Here is a 14,817-nt window from a genome sequence, read left to right as displayed (position 1 = left end):
ATGAGTACTTTGTATAAAGGGGTTCATAACTCCAGGGCTTCCTTACCACAATACAAATGGTAATAAAGAAATAGTAGTTGCCAATACATTAGCAGCATAAAGAGTTCTGCACTCAATTAGAATCAAATGCATGTGTATGTACTGATGTATCCACTTCCTTTGCTCATGTAATTGCTGCTTTAAAAATACAGTACTTCATACTATTGTGGGTTTTTAAGAGGGCTCTTTGGACAAGCAAAATACTATCTGTGCACTTCTTGATGGAAGTACTTACAAAAAGGAAAAAGATATGTTGTTAAAATACAAGGCCAAAACCAAAAAAAAACACCAAAACCATACAAATAAACATTCCTGAAATTAAATTCTAATTGCTAAGTTCTGGTATCTTAAAGGCAAAATTATTTTTTATTATAGAAATTCACAGCAAAATATGAGAAAGTAACAAGACATTTTTGTTCCTATACAGTCTAACTGTATCCTTGCTGGACAGCCATCAAAAACCCATTTCACAAATTGTTCTAAAATGGTATTGTAGAGCTAATATGGATAAGAACTGACAGTTTACTTTCAAACATTTTTTAAATGAGAACCCCAAGTAACAATGAAATGTATTTATGCAGCTCATTCAGATTTATCCACCAAGCTTATGATTCTGAAAATTCATGAAGTGCATACTTTTAAATATTTAATTCTCATCGATTTAAGCTAGTTCTCACATGAAATTAAAATCATTCTCATTTAGAAAAAAAAGCTTTTCCTATAAAAGATCTTACCCTTTCTTTTTCCCTTAGTCAAGATTCCATTTCACTGTGATTGTTCAAAAGTAAACAAGGTTTCAACAGTTTCAAACTCCCTCAACAAACTCCTATTAAAGGTGTATCAAGCAAAACTGTTGACATATACATACAAGTACTTAGAAATAGCCTATTAACTGCTGTCCACAGCTAAATTATATAGGCTTCATTACTTCAAATTTGTCCATGTCACCACCTGCCTCCCACATGTTTTTAATCTCCTCCTAAAAGTTGTTTTTTAAAAAGCAGCAGCTTAAAAATAGATTAGGTCCAACTTTTTTGTGCCTTTTTTATAATATTAGATTTCCTCCTTACCATATGCAAAATTCCAAATTAAGCTTACTTGGTTTCAGGCTAGATTTATATTTTCACTATCAATTAACACTGTAAATTGATTTTTAGGTTTGTGCTTCTTTTCCCTTTGAAAAATCTTCAGACCTTTGAGAAGCCTTTTAGAGAAGCGACTAGTTACTTTTCACTCTTTATATGCCCTGGCAGTAATATTCTCTGTTAAGTTTTGATCTTTGCTTTTAATATCAAAACTTTTTATCATTTTCAATACCCTGTGTTCTATATAGTTATTCCTTAATGGGAGTTTTTTGAAAAGCCTTCCTCCATTTTAAGTTAATGTAAGCAAACTTCAAACTATCAACTACTTTCCACTATGAATTCCACAGTTAAATGTCAAACATCTGGTAACAGTTGTCATCGATTATCTTACCAAGCCTGGTACCAAAAGCCTTAAATATTTTAACCATTTTACGACATAAAAGGAATAGTGGCAGGAGGTTAATAGGAACTGACCTATTCTAGTGTAAATGTCTATCTAACTGCCGAGGGGTTTTGATAGCTGATTTTAACACAGTTTAACTGGTTCTTGAAAAAGGAGGATTGCAGACAGTATGAGTCAGCTTTAACCAGTTAAACAACTAACCTTTTGCTCTGTTTGCAGTTGGTCACATCTCTGCTTTTCATGGTTAAGTTCTTTTTCCAGTCTTTCAACTTGATCTCTGAGTTGTGCCGTTTCCTTTTCCAGAACAGAAGTTACCTTTAATAGCTCTTCTTTTTCTTTTATTATTTTTTCAATTTTAAACTGTAAAAACAAAAAAAACATTGGGTTTTGGTAATTCTTCTCCCCTTCATTCCTATCAAACAAGTGGATAACTCCAGTGTTTGAGCAAAAGCAGAAAATGTGTGTCCTCTGGCTAGGTTATTGTACAGTTTTCCCCTTTTTCCCAAATTTCTGAAGTTTCATTGCTTTAGCTGTTCCCAAGTGACAGCAACTACAGAGGAGCTAATTATGATGATGACAGCTTGGTGAAAAAACGGTTGCTGAGTGTAGAGACACATACACACACACTCTAAAGCGATGTTCGGAATTTCATCCAAAAAAATGAATGCACACATAGCCAAAAGTAAGGACTGGCACATGAATTGCGGCCTTTCAATACTTAAAGGGGGCTTATAAGAAAGATGGGGACAAACCTTTTAGTAGGGACTGTAGCAACAGGACAAGGGGTAATGGTTTTAAACTAAGAGAGGGTAGATTCAGACTAGATAGAAGGAAGAAATTTTTTTATTATTATTTATTTATTTGTTTACAACGAGGATGGTAAAACACTGGAACAAGTTGGCCAGAGAGGTGGTAGACGTCCCATCCCTGGAAACATTCAAGTTCAAACCTGACAGGGCTCTGAGCAACCTGATCTAGTTGAAGATTTCTCTGCTTATTGCAAGGGGGTTGGACTTGATGACCTTTGAAGGTCCCTTCCATCCCAAACCATACTATGATTCTATGAACCAAGGTAAATAAAAAACATTTGGAAAAAAAAAAAAAAAAACTTTCTTTAGTTTTAGTTCTATGAGTATATATATCCGAAAAGCAAAAATATCCCAGATGTATCTCTGTACTAAGTCTCTTATCCCTAAATTTTGAAAATATCCCAGATGTATCTCTGTACTAAGTCTCTTATACCTAAATTTTGAAAACTGTAAATTGAATACATGCATGTATGTCCCTAGATGCACCTGATAAAAGGATAAAATATCTGATGGCAAGGTAAGGAAACTGTACTGAGCAATTTTCCAATAAGCAACTCATACACTGAAGTTGGTTTGGTTTGGGGTTGTTTGTTTTTGGTTGTTTTTTTTTTTTTTTCTGTTTGGGGTTTGTTTGGGTTGTTTTTTTATAGTAGTTTTCAGCCTACAAAGTATCAACAAGCAAATGGAAACATCTTGACTCTAGATGTATGCATACAAGTCTAACCACATCCATCTAGCAAAGAATATGACACACAGAACACTGCTTTAAATAAAACAACAGCTATTTTAATATACTTAGGCACCTGCAATTACTCAGCTTAGCTTCCAAGGCTCTTCCCTTGTGGACACGTTAAAGTATACTGGTTCTGTAATTATTTTCTCCTTTCAGCGAGCAGCATTTCACACAAAGAGTATCTTCCCTGTCCCCAGTTAGCTGGACAGTACCAATGTGAGAGATGGGCAAACTACTCCTTATGGTTTGTCAGTCTCTGCTTCGTGCTATACCATACCCATAACCAGTTTAAAATCTTTACTCATTTAACCTGCAAATGTTCTCAACTCCAATCAAATACTAGAGAACAAGCCAGAAATATATACATTACACATACATATGTAGTTTTTTCCTCCTGGTTTGTTCTTCAATACCTGCAAATGTACGTATATATAAAAAAATAAATAAGAAGATAAGATTTTGAGAATTGTTGAATCAAACCTCAAGTAGTCCAGCTTTTGTAGTCACCACTAACATATCGGAATTTCCTTCATCTTCCATAGTGAGCAATTCTTCAACAGGGGAAGAAGTACGAAACTGGAAAGGTGTGCTTGCTCCACGGATTTCTCCTTTATGAGTCACATAACAGAACTGGTAAAATTCCCCGTCATCATTTGGTAGATAATATCCTATCAAAATAAATTCATATTTGAAGAAACATTCTACACAAAGATACAAGTCTCCATCTGGAAATAGATTATTCAGATCATGACTGACATGAATTTCATGTTCGTTACTTCAGTAAGGCACAGACAAATCGTCAAAAAAGCAAAAGGAAGTCATCCTATTTAGTAACTTTCATCCCCCAACAATTTCTTCTACCTTTTAAGACAAATGCTAAAACAGCGACGGATAATAGGTACTATATGTACACATCACCTTACATACATAAACAGCAGCTATTAACTAATGTATTTATGAAACAGAATCATTAGCAATCAGATGCCCTGAAGCTGGATCAGGACCACACTGTTATGTAACTGTTATATAATCACAGAACAAAGAGTGATTTTTTGGCCCTGGAATATCTACACAACCAAAGACAACAAACAGAATAACATGCAATGACAAGACATCTGCAACTTTACCAGGTTCAATTTTTTTGCCTTTTTTTTTTTTTTTGGTAACCACAACTAACTTCTATTTTTAAATGCCAAAGCACAGGAATCTTCTGAGTAGATGAAACAAGCTGCTAATATGGAGGGGGCAGGGCAAGCAGCGAGAGTTTAACAAAGAGCTTGTTTTTTAAAATTTAGAAGAAAATTTCTTCTAGACTTTGCAAGGTAAGAATAAATCATCTTTCTTTTATCTGTAATACTGCATGCTGCTAGCAAATTATTTCAGAAGTACTTCTGTGGGACTGTTCAATCGAACTGTTGCCCACTACACCTTCAACATCAAGCTTCTTACATCACCTGGACTCACATGATACTATCTGTGGATGTTAAACAATCATTTCCAGAACTAATGAGATTTTTACCTTTATTAGTAAATGCAAGAAACCACATTTAATGTTAAGAAAATCAATTGGTTTTATTCAGAACACTTAATTATCAGATACCCTAGCAAACTTGAGTACGATACTAGCATAGTAAATCCTCACCTGACATTTAATCCAGCAGGTGATGTCACCCATTTCTGTTCATATTTCCACACAATTCAATCTGTTCCCTTTTTAACTTTATTATTAATTTCTCTTCATCAATTTTTATTCCAGATTTCTGGAAGACTTTTCCCAGTACTCATAGCTACTTCTCCCACAAATGGTAAAACATTACATGTGGTATACGGACAGCACTTGTATCAGCAATTCATGTTTCCATTAGTCTTATACTTCATTAACTGTAGCTCAGGGAATAGTATCTTAATCTCAAAACCTCAGGATTCTGTGCTTTTAGACCTGACTACACTTTCCTATACAGCACTGAAGTTCAGTTTACCCAATTGAATGCTTAAATAAGGTGACACTATGCAGAAATTAATTCAGAGCAATATGCTTCGCAGCTCCAGCAAGTTTTAATATTGGTTCAGACAAACTGATTTTAAAACTACTTAAAGTCTTCTTTTCTTTTATCTAACATACTGGAGAAGACAGATTCCTGATTATTTTCTTCCAGCACACTTACTTGATCATAAAAAAAAAAAAAAATATTTAAAGCATGCTGCACAACATTTACTATTTATCTCAGTTAATTAAGCTCCTGTAAACTCTACTGATCTCATCTCAGCAGCACTAAAATATCTTGCCAAACACAACTGGGAGACTGTCTGAATGGAGATTAAATCTGGCAGCTCTATAAAAGTGGAGGACTGTCAGCATGGAATGTAACAGATGGGACAGTTACCTGGTCTCTGCATGTGTGGTACAACTTCTAAGTAATAAAGGGCTGATAATGACATGTAGAGTCCTAGGTTTCTAGGTCACTTTTAGTTTCAATCCAACCCAATTTCATTCATTCAATAAATTTTGGTAATTGTAAAAGAAACTAATGACCTCCTTTCAGTTCCTACAGAACGCACATACTTTTCACAGATTTCAAGGTTATAAAATGGTCAGATCATGCGGATATGTTCATCATTGAAAGTACCAGAAAAAATGACTTGGCATAAGAGAAAGCACAGTGAACTCATCCAAGCTATCTATATTTGCAGCTACTATTTGCAGCTTTAACAAGACAACAAACTAACACAGCAGTCATTTCAGGACTTCAATTTTTTTTTTTTCTATATACTTTAAGCAATAAACAGACACACACAAAGACTAAAGCCAACTGTCAGAAGTAAAAAAGAACATAAGATGGTACATAAAATTCTGTTAGTAAGCAGAAAAGCATTAAGCAAGCTTAATGGAGATGCTCTTTTTGCATGCAACTTTGAATATGTGTAGATTTTTGTCATTTGTAATGTCCTGTGGCAAGAAGTTCTGTGTTATACAAGTATCATCTCTATTTTTGTTTTGAACCTGTCACTCGGTGGCTTACATCAATGGCTCCTACTTCTTTCAATATGAACAATGGATAATCCACTCATGCCACAGGTAGCTGATTTTATAGACATCAGTCATTTCCTATTATTTCCCTTTCCCAGGCTGAAAAACCTGGCAGAAGGAAGTTCTGAAGGTCATCTACTCCAACTTCCCACTCAAGAGACTGTTTGTTGTCAGCACCAGTCCAAGACTACTGTGGCTCTGTCTAAGCAACTGTGTGGAATTCCCATCTTTTCAAACCAGGGATATCTGTTCAAGTGCTACACTAATCCCTCTTCATAAAAAAATTTCTTCCTAATGTCAGATATAAACCTCCCAGGCCACAATCATAGAATCATAGAATTAGTGAGGTTGGAAGGGACCTTTAAGATCATCAAGTCCAACCGTTAACCTACCCTGATAAAAACACCACCACTTCTAAACCATGTCCCTAAGCACCTCATCTACCCTTTTCTTAAACACCTCCAGGGATGGTGAATCCACCACCTCTCTGGGCAGCCTATTCCAATGTTTAATAATCCTTTCAGTGAAAAAATGCTTCCTAATATCCAATCTAAACCTGCCCTGACATAACTTGAACCCGTTTCCTCTTGTCCTATCACTTGTCGCCAGGGAGAAGAGGTCAGCTCCCATCTCTCTAAAACCTCCTTTCAGGTAGTTGTAGAGTTGTGATAAGGTCTCCCCTCAGCCTCCTCTTCTCCAGGCTAAACAACCCCAGATCCCTCAGTCGTTCCTCATAATCCATGGCCATTGTCCCTTTCTATATTTAATAAGAAGAGCATGGCTTTCATCTTTACACAGAAGCTATTTCTTCATTTATTCTTCCTTATTGCGCTTTGTTCCTTCGTTCCACTCGATCTTTTTTGAGATTGCGAAAGGGAGGGAGAGGATCTAATCAGCGTTGAAAATGCAGTCACACTATAGATGGTGTAACATTTTCTGTTTTGTTCTTTATGGTTAAAAACTTCAGTCATTTTCATCAATTTCTCATTGTCAAAAGGTCCTCTGGGACTGACCCTTCACAAAGCCATCATCTGCATTATTTATTCTTTGACAAGAACCACTTTACATTGAGAACGACGTTTAAAGTCCAGAGACTAAAGATAATGTAAAGACACAATGAGTTAAGAGATGCCAAAATTAAAAAACCCTGTTGATGATTAAACAAAGTCACTTTCTGTATTTTAATAGTTTCTAGCAGAGCTTCTTTTTCGCTCAGTCATGAATATCGTCCATTATTCCGTAAAAAGTCACATCCCCTTACAATTTCCTTGACATCTAAAATAAGACTGAACTTCACACAGTGAAGTGTGGAAAATTCTCCTCCAATTCACGTTTGTAAAAGTCTAGAACTGTTATACAATCCTCAGCATTTTAATGAACAGGTAAGTATTTAAAAAGCTGTGTAGGCTGGAAAATACAGGTAGATACTGCTTCATACTCACCTTGAAAAGTCAGCACACAGTTAACAGTTGATCCTTCCACATAGTTCTCTGGCATAGGTGACCAAAGAAATGTGTAATAATCTCTTGCTGTACTCCAACCAACCTAAAATAAAATAAACCATAACAACAAAAAAAAAGTAAGAGAAAATGTTCAGCAGAAGAATTTGTTATACACTACAAAGTTAAGATATCATGGTCTGGCCTTTACAACATACTGCAATATGCATATTTCTGCTTCAACATGCAATAAAAAGATACTTAACAATGTTCACAAATCAGGAATATTTTAACAAGCATGTCAAAGATTTAGCATGAATTTTATTAAGCTTGTTACCTAAGGCAATAAATGGGTCTAAGGCAATAAACAGGTCTATATAAATTAAAACACCAGACAGTTTTCACTATACATTAAACTACTATTTGGTACATTATTTTTTTTCCATAAAGATATGCTAAGAAAATCTGACTATAAACTTCAGAATTAATCTTTTTTGGGTTTTTTAATATAGCAATGTGTAAGTTCTGCCAATGCTGACTATTTCATGTCCGCGATACAACAGGTTCATCAGAAAACAAAAAGGAGGAAAGAAAAAATAGCTCTCTTCTACTGAAAAGGCCAAATCTGATAGGGCTAAACTAGCACTTTTTGGACAACTTCTGCAATACTAAAGACTTGCATATATCCATGCTATGTCTGCAAGGAGAAAAAAAATTTGCATGAAAACCTAACTCAGCTAAGTTGGTGCAGTCTTCCCACTAACTTCAGTAAACATCTGCTTTCAGACTTTTCGTAAGAGTGCAGTTTTATACAGTAACAAATGCTATCCTCTGAAGAAACATATTCCAACAAGCTTGAAATACATGCGTCTAAACCTGAAACTCAAAGCAACTACTGTAAAGCATTGGATATTAATGGCAACATAACAGTAAAGGAGAAGAAGAAATATATCTGGTTTATTCCACTGACTAAAAAATACCCAAAACCTTGTCAAAAGCTAGGTGTAGTATGATCTATCAGTAACTGGGTATGCTGTCTTGGAAGACTTCAGAAGAAGAAAGGGGACAAATTGTTTACAAATTTTTACCAGGTAAGACAGCAAAGAGAGGAAAAAAAAAAAAAAAAAAAAAGAAAAAAGATTAAGTTACCAATCATGATTTCTATTACTTCAATAGACAAAAGTTCTAAACTTCAAGTTCATACTAAATCCTCCTTTAGAAAGGATACATTGCAATGATGTATTTTAAAAGCATTAAGAACTACTTTTTAAGGAGTTGTCAGCTTTAAAAAAAAGAAAAGAGAAAACAGATGTTTAGATAGGCAAAGAGAAGGACTGAAAGTAATTCAATACCAATTATATATGTAAGTTACTAATTAGCATTAGTAAAAAAAAATCTGAATAAATTATTCCATAGTTGTCTTTTACACTTTTTCACTGTGCTAATGTTTGGAAAAAAAGAACTGATCTGTGATGACCACATCTTTTTTATATTCTTAAAAAAAATGATGAATGACAGCAAAAGAAGATAAAATTTTCATTTTGCTAACTACAGTCACTACTTTAAGGCAACCTTCATTAGAAAAAAAGCAGTGCAGACTCTTGACACATCCACCAGAATGGAATCACCTACTACATCTTAAGCCTGTTAGCCAAAATTTTGAAGATTTCTACAGTATGTCCTATCAAGGAGCTTTTAAAGATGTCAGTGAAATGAGATTTCCTGAGGTTGTTATTCCCACCCTGCTAAATATCCCAGAAATAACAAGGAAAGCTCTTCCAGCAACTTGAAGAGGGGAGTCAAAGCAATTTTTCCCTCGATGAAAGTTCACAGGGAGAAACATTTTGCAAATTTGCACAATAGCGATTTCTTCAAATCCAATTCAGATGTTAATAAGCCTTTTTTGCTGAACCTGCTTTTACCTCAGAAAAGAGAAGCATATGCCATTACTTGCTGCTGTAAAATAAAGCAAGCGGATAGCTTTTGAAATGTAGCTATCAAGTAGTAAAAAGTCCCCATCTTGTTCTTTTTCATTTCAGAAGAGAAACTGAATTATTACGTCCACAACAAATACTGTATAGAACTGAAGTAATCTTTTCATCCTACTCTAGCTTTCATTTCGGTTTAAAAAAAAAAAACACACACATGCACTCTGATTCTGATGCTATTTTCCTCAGTAAAATAACATCCTTCCTTCTGATAAAATTAACACTGTGGAAAATGTGGAGAGAAGGAACAAAATTCAGTAAATATAAAACCGAAAATGGTCCCTCTAGAGATCAGCTCCTGATTCAATTTTTCTCTGGGATTGTAGCATTTTTTTATAGTTGGGTTTTTTTTTTTTTTTAAGATATCACATGTTGATTTCTAAATTTAATAATCTATTCTGAAACTAACACTTATTTTTATGAATGCTTTACCTGTAACAGTAATCCACATGAGCATATTTTTTTAAGGTCATTTAAAACTTTAGTCATACTGACACAAACAAAAAGAGTAGTTATGTAGAGAACAAATAACTCTCCTGGCCTTTTTCCTCAACAGGTGCCGTATTTTCAAGTGTGACTCTAATCTGCGGGCTACCGGTAAAGAGAAAACTGTGGCAAATCAAGAGCTAGTGGGCAATACCTTGGGAAGAAGAAAATACCCACATATATTTCCCCCAGCAATTCCCTCTATTTCCTGTCACCCATCACCTGTTTCCCCTACCAAAGCTCCCCATCTTACATTCTTACGACCCTGAGAATCCAACTATTTCTTAATAGGCACATGCAAGTTATAGAATCATAGAATCGTTTAGGTTGGAAAAGACCCTCAAGATCATCAAGTCCAACTGTCAACCCAGCACCACCAAGTCCACCACCAAACCATGTTGCCAAGCACTAAATCTGCACACCTCCAGGGATGGTGACTCAACCACTTCCCTGGGCAGCCCCCCTCAATGCCTGACAACCCCTTCAATGAAGAAATCCCTTCCAAAATCCGATTCAAACCTTCTGTGGCTCAACCCAAGGCCGTTTCTTCCCATTCCACTGCCTGTCACCTGGGAGAAGAGACCAACACCCACCCTGCCACAACCTCCTTCCAGGTAGCCGCAGAGAGCAACAAGGTCTCCCTTGAGCCTCCCCCTCTCCATGCCAAATCACCCCAGTTCCCTCAGTCACACCTCCTAAGAGTTATGCTTATCAGCAGGTGTGGACTACCCAACCGCTCTTTTCACTGCGGAGGATTTCAGAAGATGAGGGTCTTCCCTGCTAAAGGTTGTGCATGACGAAACGCGACAACGCAGAGAAGGAAATATGAACAAATCTCATCTTCCTCCCAGTTGCATACATTTAAAAAGGGGAAGTTTGTCTATTCTGCAGCAGTTAACTTAGTAACATCATTTAACATCTTTCCTACTTAATGATCATCATTAACTTCCATAGGATTATTTCTTAGATAACAGTAACAAGGAACAAAACCAAAGTAATGATATGCTGAGAAGAAAATAAAGACAAAATTAAGTCACAGGTTTTTTAAGTCTAGGCTCTAGATCTTAAAAAACAAAAAACAACAAAAAAAACCCCACTGTCAACAGGTTTTAACAAAACCTTTAGTTTAGTACTTTGTATCTTTTGACAATATTCTCTTTAATAAGCCCAGTATGAAGTACACAGTTGTTCAGAAATACAAAATACTCCTACACAGTCATAATCTTCTCTATGGAAACTGATTATACTATCACAGATATAAGACTATAAACACACACTGGATTGCTCAGCAATCATCTAAATGTGACCTTTGACACAGATCTCTCTTTTCAGCTCAGAAGGAAAACTCATTAGTTGCCTAAAACCAGGGTTAAAACTATATAAGGAAATTTTAAGATTGCTTAAGAGACAGTAAATAAAAAATGAGATAAAGTAAGACTAGTGGCAAAAGCTACAGAGGAAATTAACAAAAAGTGAAAATTATGAAGAGGAAGATGGGAATAGTTGTCAACAGCCCCACAGTGACTTTATATGAAAAAGAAAACAAAACACAGTAGGCTCTGGAAGCAAAACAAACAGCATCCTCCTCATCACCAGGCATGTTAGCTTGGAAAAAATATTTTCATTTCTGTGAAAGAAATCAGAAAAGCTAGACTGTTTCTCTGACTGGTAATCGAATCAACAAAGCTTACTACAGTTAACGTAGAATACCTTCCAGATTAGTCTCCAGAGGGGAAGAAGAGTCCGGATCCCAGAGAGGAACCCCTTTGTTGTAAAGGCCTTACCTGGACTATACTGACAGGAGAAAAATTGCTATTTAAGGCAAATGTCCATGTAAGGTGATTTTGTTGTCTCTTTTGTTGGATTTTTTGTTGTTGTTCTTTTTTTAATTAAAAAGACCATTACAGCAACTGGAAAACACTGGTAATAGTGTAGGATTCAAGAAATCAGATGATTCAACAGGTAGGTGTTAAATACAGTTAGCATAGCGTATATAGCGTCGATCAGTAGCGTATGCTGGAGAAAAACTGAGAGAATATTTAAAAAAAAAAAAAGTATTTACTTATTGCATACAGTTTTAAGAAACGGCATATTGCAGTTACTTAAATGCAACTTTCTGTGAAAGCTATAGAATTTGGAGGTAGCAATACCTGAGCACAGACTAAAAAAAGTTCACTGGCCAGCGTATTCCTTAATTTTATACTTTGAAAACGCAAAGGTAAGTTTTGTTAAATAAAAAAAAGATAAATTAATTTTAGTCTTTCATTTAAAAAATATTTTCCCCATAGTACGATGGTCAAGTAGCAAGGTTATCCTGCCACCTCGCAAAACCTTTTGTGGCTGATGCTCTAAGTCCTTGAGGTGATGTGGCTCCTTTGACCCCACTGTACTTGCACTGAAACAGCAATAACACAGAATCTACTCTGTGAAAAAAATCCAATCCTAAATCTATTTTGATTATTCATACCACTAAGCTTATCTATGCAGGAGTCTCCACGAAAATCCCAGAACAGCAACAGAGTAGAAGAAAAACTTCAAATGCAGAATTTACGTTAGAATTGGAAACTACTCTTAACAAGTAGAACCAAAGAAATTTTCATATATTTGAGAAGCCCTCAGCATGAAAATAGAAAAAAGAATGGCTGCTTCTTTAGTTTTATGTCCAGACTGTCTTTAGTACTCTACTGGAACATGAATGCACGTTAAAAAGTAAATGCAGATGCTGTTTAAATAATCCACAGAACTTTTATTACAAATTTGTGTCTATTAGCCTTGCCTTTTTCACATCATTCAAATTCTAGTTGCCTCAAAGTTTAAAAAAAAAAAATACAAAACCAAAACTTGAACAATTTTTACACGAAAGTAGAAAACGGAAATAAGTGTTTAAGCATTTAATTTACTAGCATCTTGCAATATTGTTTCTATTAAAAAAAAAATAAGAAAATGGAAAAATGGCAGCAGTGGCACAATGCATCAGAAAAAAAGGCAGACAAACAGCAAAGTCTTTTGCCATTATCAGAGAAAAATCTTCAGGCCTGTAAGAAGAAGAGTTTGACCATTTCAAATGCCAAAACAGCTGATATGACTAACAGTGAGCATATGTGTTTATGAAAACATTACAAAAAACACACAAATACTTACAGAAAGATTCACAAATCTCATTTCTGTATTTGAACTTAAATAACAATGTAAAAGAATAGTCACTGAGAGAAATTATATCCATTATAAAAACATATTTGGAATCAAGTCTTCAATTGCATCGTTTCATTTTGTGTCCTTCATTTCCTGAGCAAGTTCTAAAAATTTATGATCTAATTACTCAAGCTGCAAGCATATTTATTTACATTAATAATTAGAACTTAAAAGCTGTTAAAAAACTGGAAATGAGGGGAAAGATGTGGAAATCCACACTTAATTCCTGTTTAGACCTCATGTGAAGTTACAGCCCTATTCTGCAATGAAAAATATATTTTCTGATGTATTAAAATGTGAAAACAAAGTTTTTAAAAAAAAAAACACACAAAAAAAACCCACAACACTTTCATTAGAATACTAACTAAAATGGCATACAAAGAACCCAGATGCAAACACTTTTATAACACGCTTTTTCGCATTTAGTCGATACTGTTAACTAGAAAAGCACTTTAAAAAAAAAGTACTAAAAATTTAGGATAAGACTTCACTCAAGTGAAACAGTATCTCTATCAAAACAGCTATAGACTGTTATTGTACAAAAAACTCAGTTGGAACTCCTTTAAAGAAATAACTTCACATACCAGCTGAAAAACAGAAAAAACAACACACAACTGAAAAAACAGAACATAGAAAACAAAGCACTGCCAACTACTAACATAGCATCGAGTTCCAATCAAAGTGTTAAAGCGGAAACAAATGCACATTACTACTTTTTTTTGCCATCGGAAATCTTATATAAATGAGAAATTTCAATAGGACACAGTGAAACTTTCTGTGAGCCAGGAGGAGTACAAGAGGCACAGTTTACTAGACTAATCTAAAAACTTGGCATGGGTACTGGCAGACATCACATTATCCACGTTCAAGCACACAAACATTACAAATTACACAAGAACTCCAGCACAAAACCTTCTGAAGTTCAGAGGAGGAAAAAGGAGAACGACCTGTCAAACCATGTACAAGACTTGTTGTGAACTCTGAACTCAAGTTCATCATCTGATGCATTGCCTGGCTGTGCTGATACCATCGTTTTTTAAGGAATTCATTGAAAACTCTGAAAACATTTTGCTCAGAGTTAAAAACTCAAAATATTAATGTCATTTCTTAGACAAAAGAGTAAATAAGACTTAGATAATACAACTTCCCCTAGACCAACAGGAAAAAAATAATCCACGTTATAATCAGAATTAGAAATAAAGTCTCTGCTACTAACCTGGTATTAAATACATTCTTCTAACTTTTCTGTTTCTCTACATTTAATTCTCAGAAAATCCACTCAGAAATCCATTTTTAAATGAGAAAGCTGTGCATAAATCCAACTCTTGTTTGCTAGATGTTAACCAACAGATTAATAATCTAGAAACCAAATCCTACTTTTACATTCTCAACCCATGTTTTTAAACCAAAAACCATGACTAAACATCATGTCTCCTACAAACATGTCATATCCAGATGTCTTGGTTTGAGGTAAAACAGAACCAATTTTCTGTTCAGTAACATCATTTTTTAGCTAAACCTCTTCAAACTACTCAAGTTAACAGCATATTGTGCAGAAACTGCTCTCAGAGTGATAAGACCTATGTTTATAGTTGATGCCAAGGGATGGTACGAA

General features: G+C 35.0%; 1 protein-coding gene across 5 annotated transcripts in view; it reads right to left on the bottom strand.

The window, feature by feature from the left end:
• Nucleotides 1-14,817, bottom strand: part of TAX1BP1 (Tax1 binding protein 1) — a 64,919-nt gene that overhangs the window by 37,138 nt on the left and 12,964 nt on the right. For all 5 annotated transcript variants that reach the window (XR_014270592.1, XM_082499647.1, XM_082499650.1 and 2 more), the window contains 3 exons: nucleotides 7,540-7,642; nucleotides 3,550-3,737; nucleotides 1,729-1,887 (listed from right to left, as the gene is read on the bottom strand). Coding sequence is in view for 4 of the 5 variants with exons in the window: in XM_082499647.1 (XP_082355773.1) it covers nucleotides 1,729-1,887; nucleotides 3,550-3,737; nucleotides 7,540-7,642 (450 nt within the window). In the remaining variant the exon portion in view is untranslated. The remainder of the gene's footprint in view (nucleotides 1-1,728; nucleotides 1,888-3,549; nucleotides 3,738-7,539; nucleotides 7,643-14,817) is intronic.

The sequence above is a fragment of the Vanellus vanellus genome (genome assembly GCF_965231255.1).
Source record: "Vanellus vanellus genome assembly, chromosome: 2".
In the NCBI taxonomy this organism is placed as follows: domain Eukaryota; kingdom Metazoa; phylum Chordata; class Aves; order Charadriiformes; family Charadriidae; genus Vanellus; species Vanellus vanellus.
The sequence above is the reverse complement of the archived record's forward strand: the minus strand, read 5'-3'. Positions and strand labels throughout refer to the sequence as shown.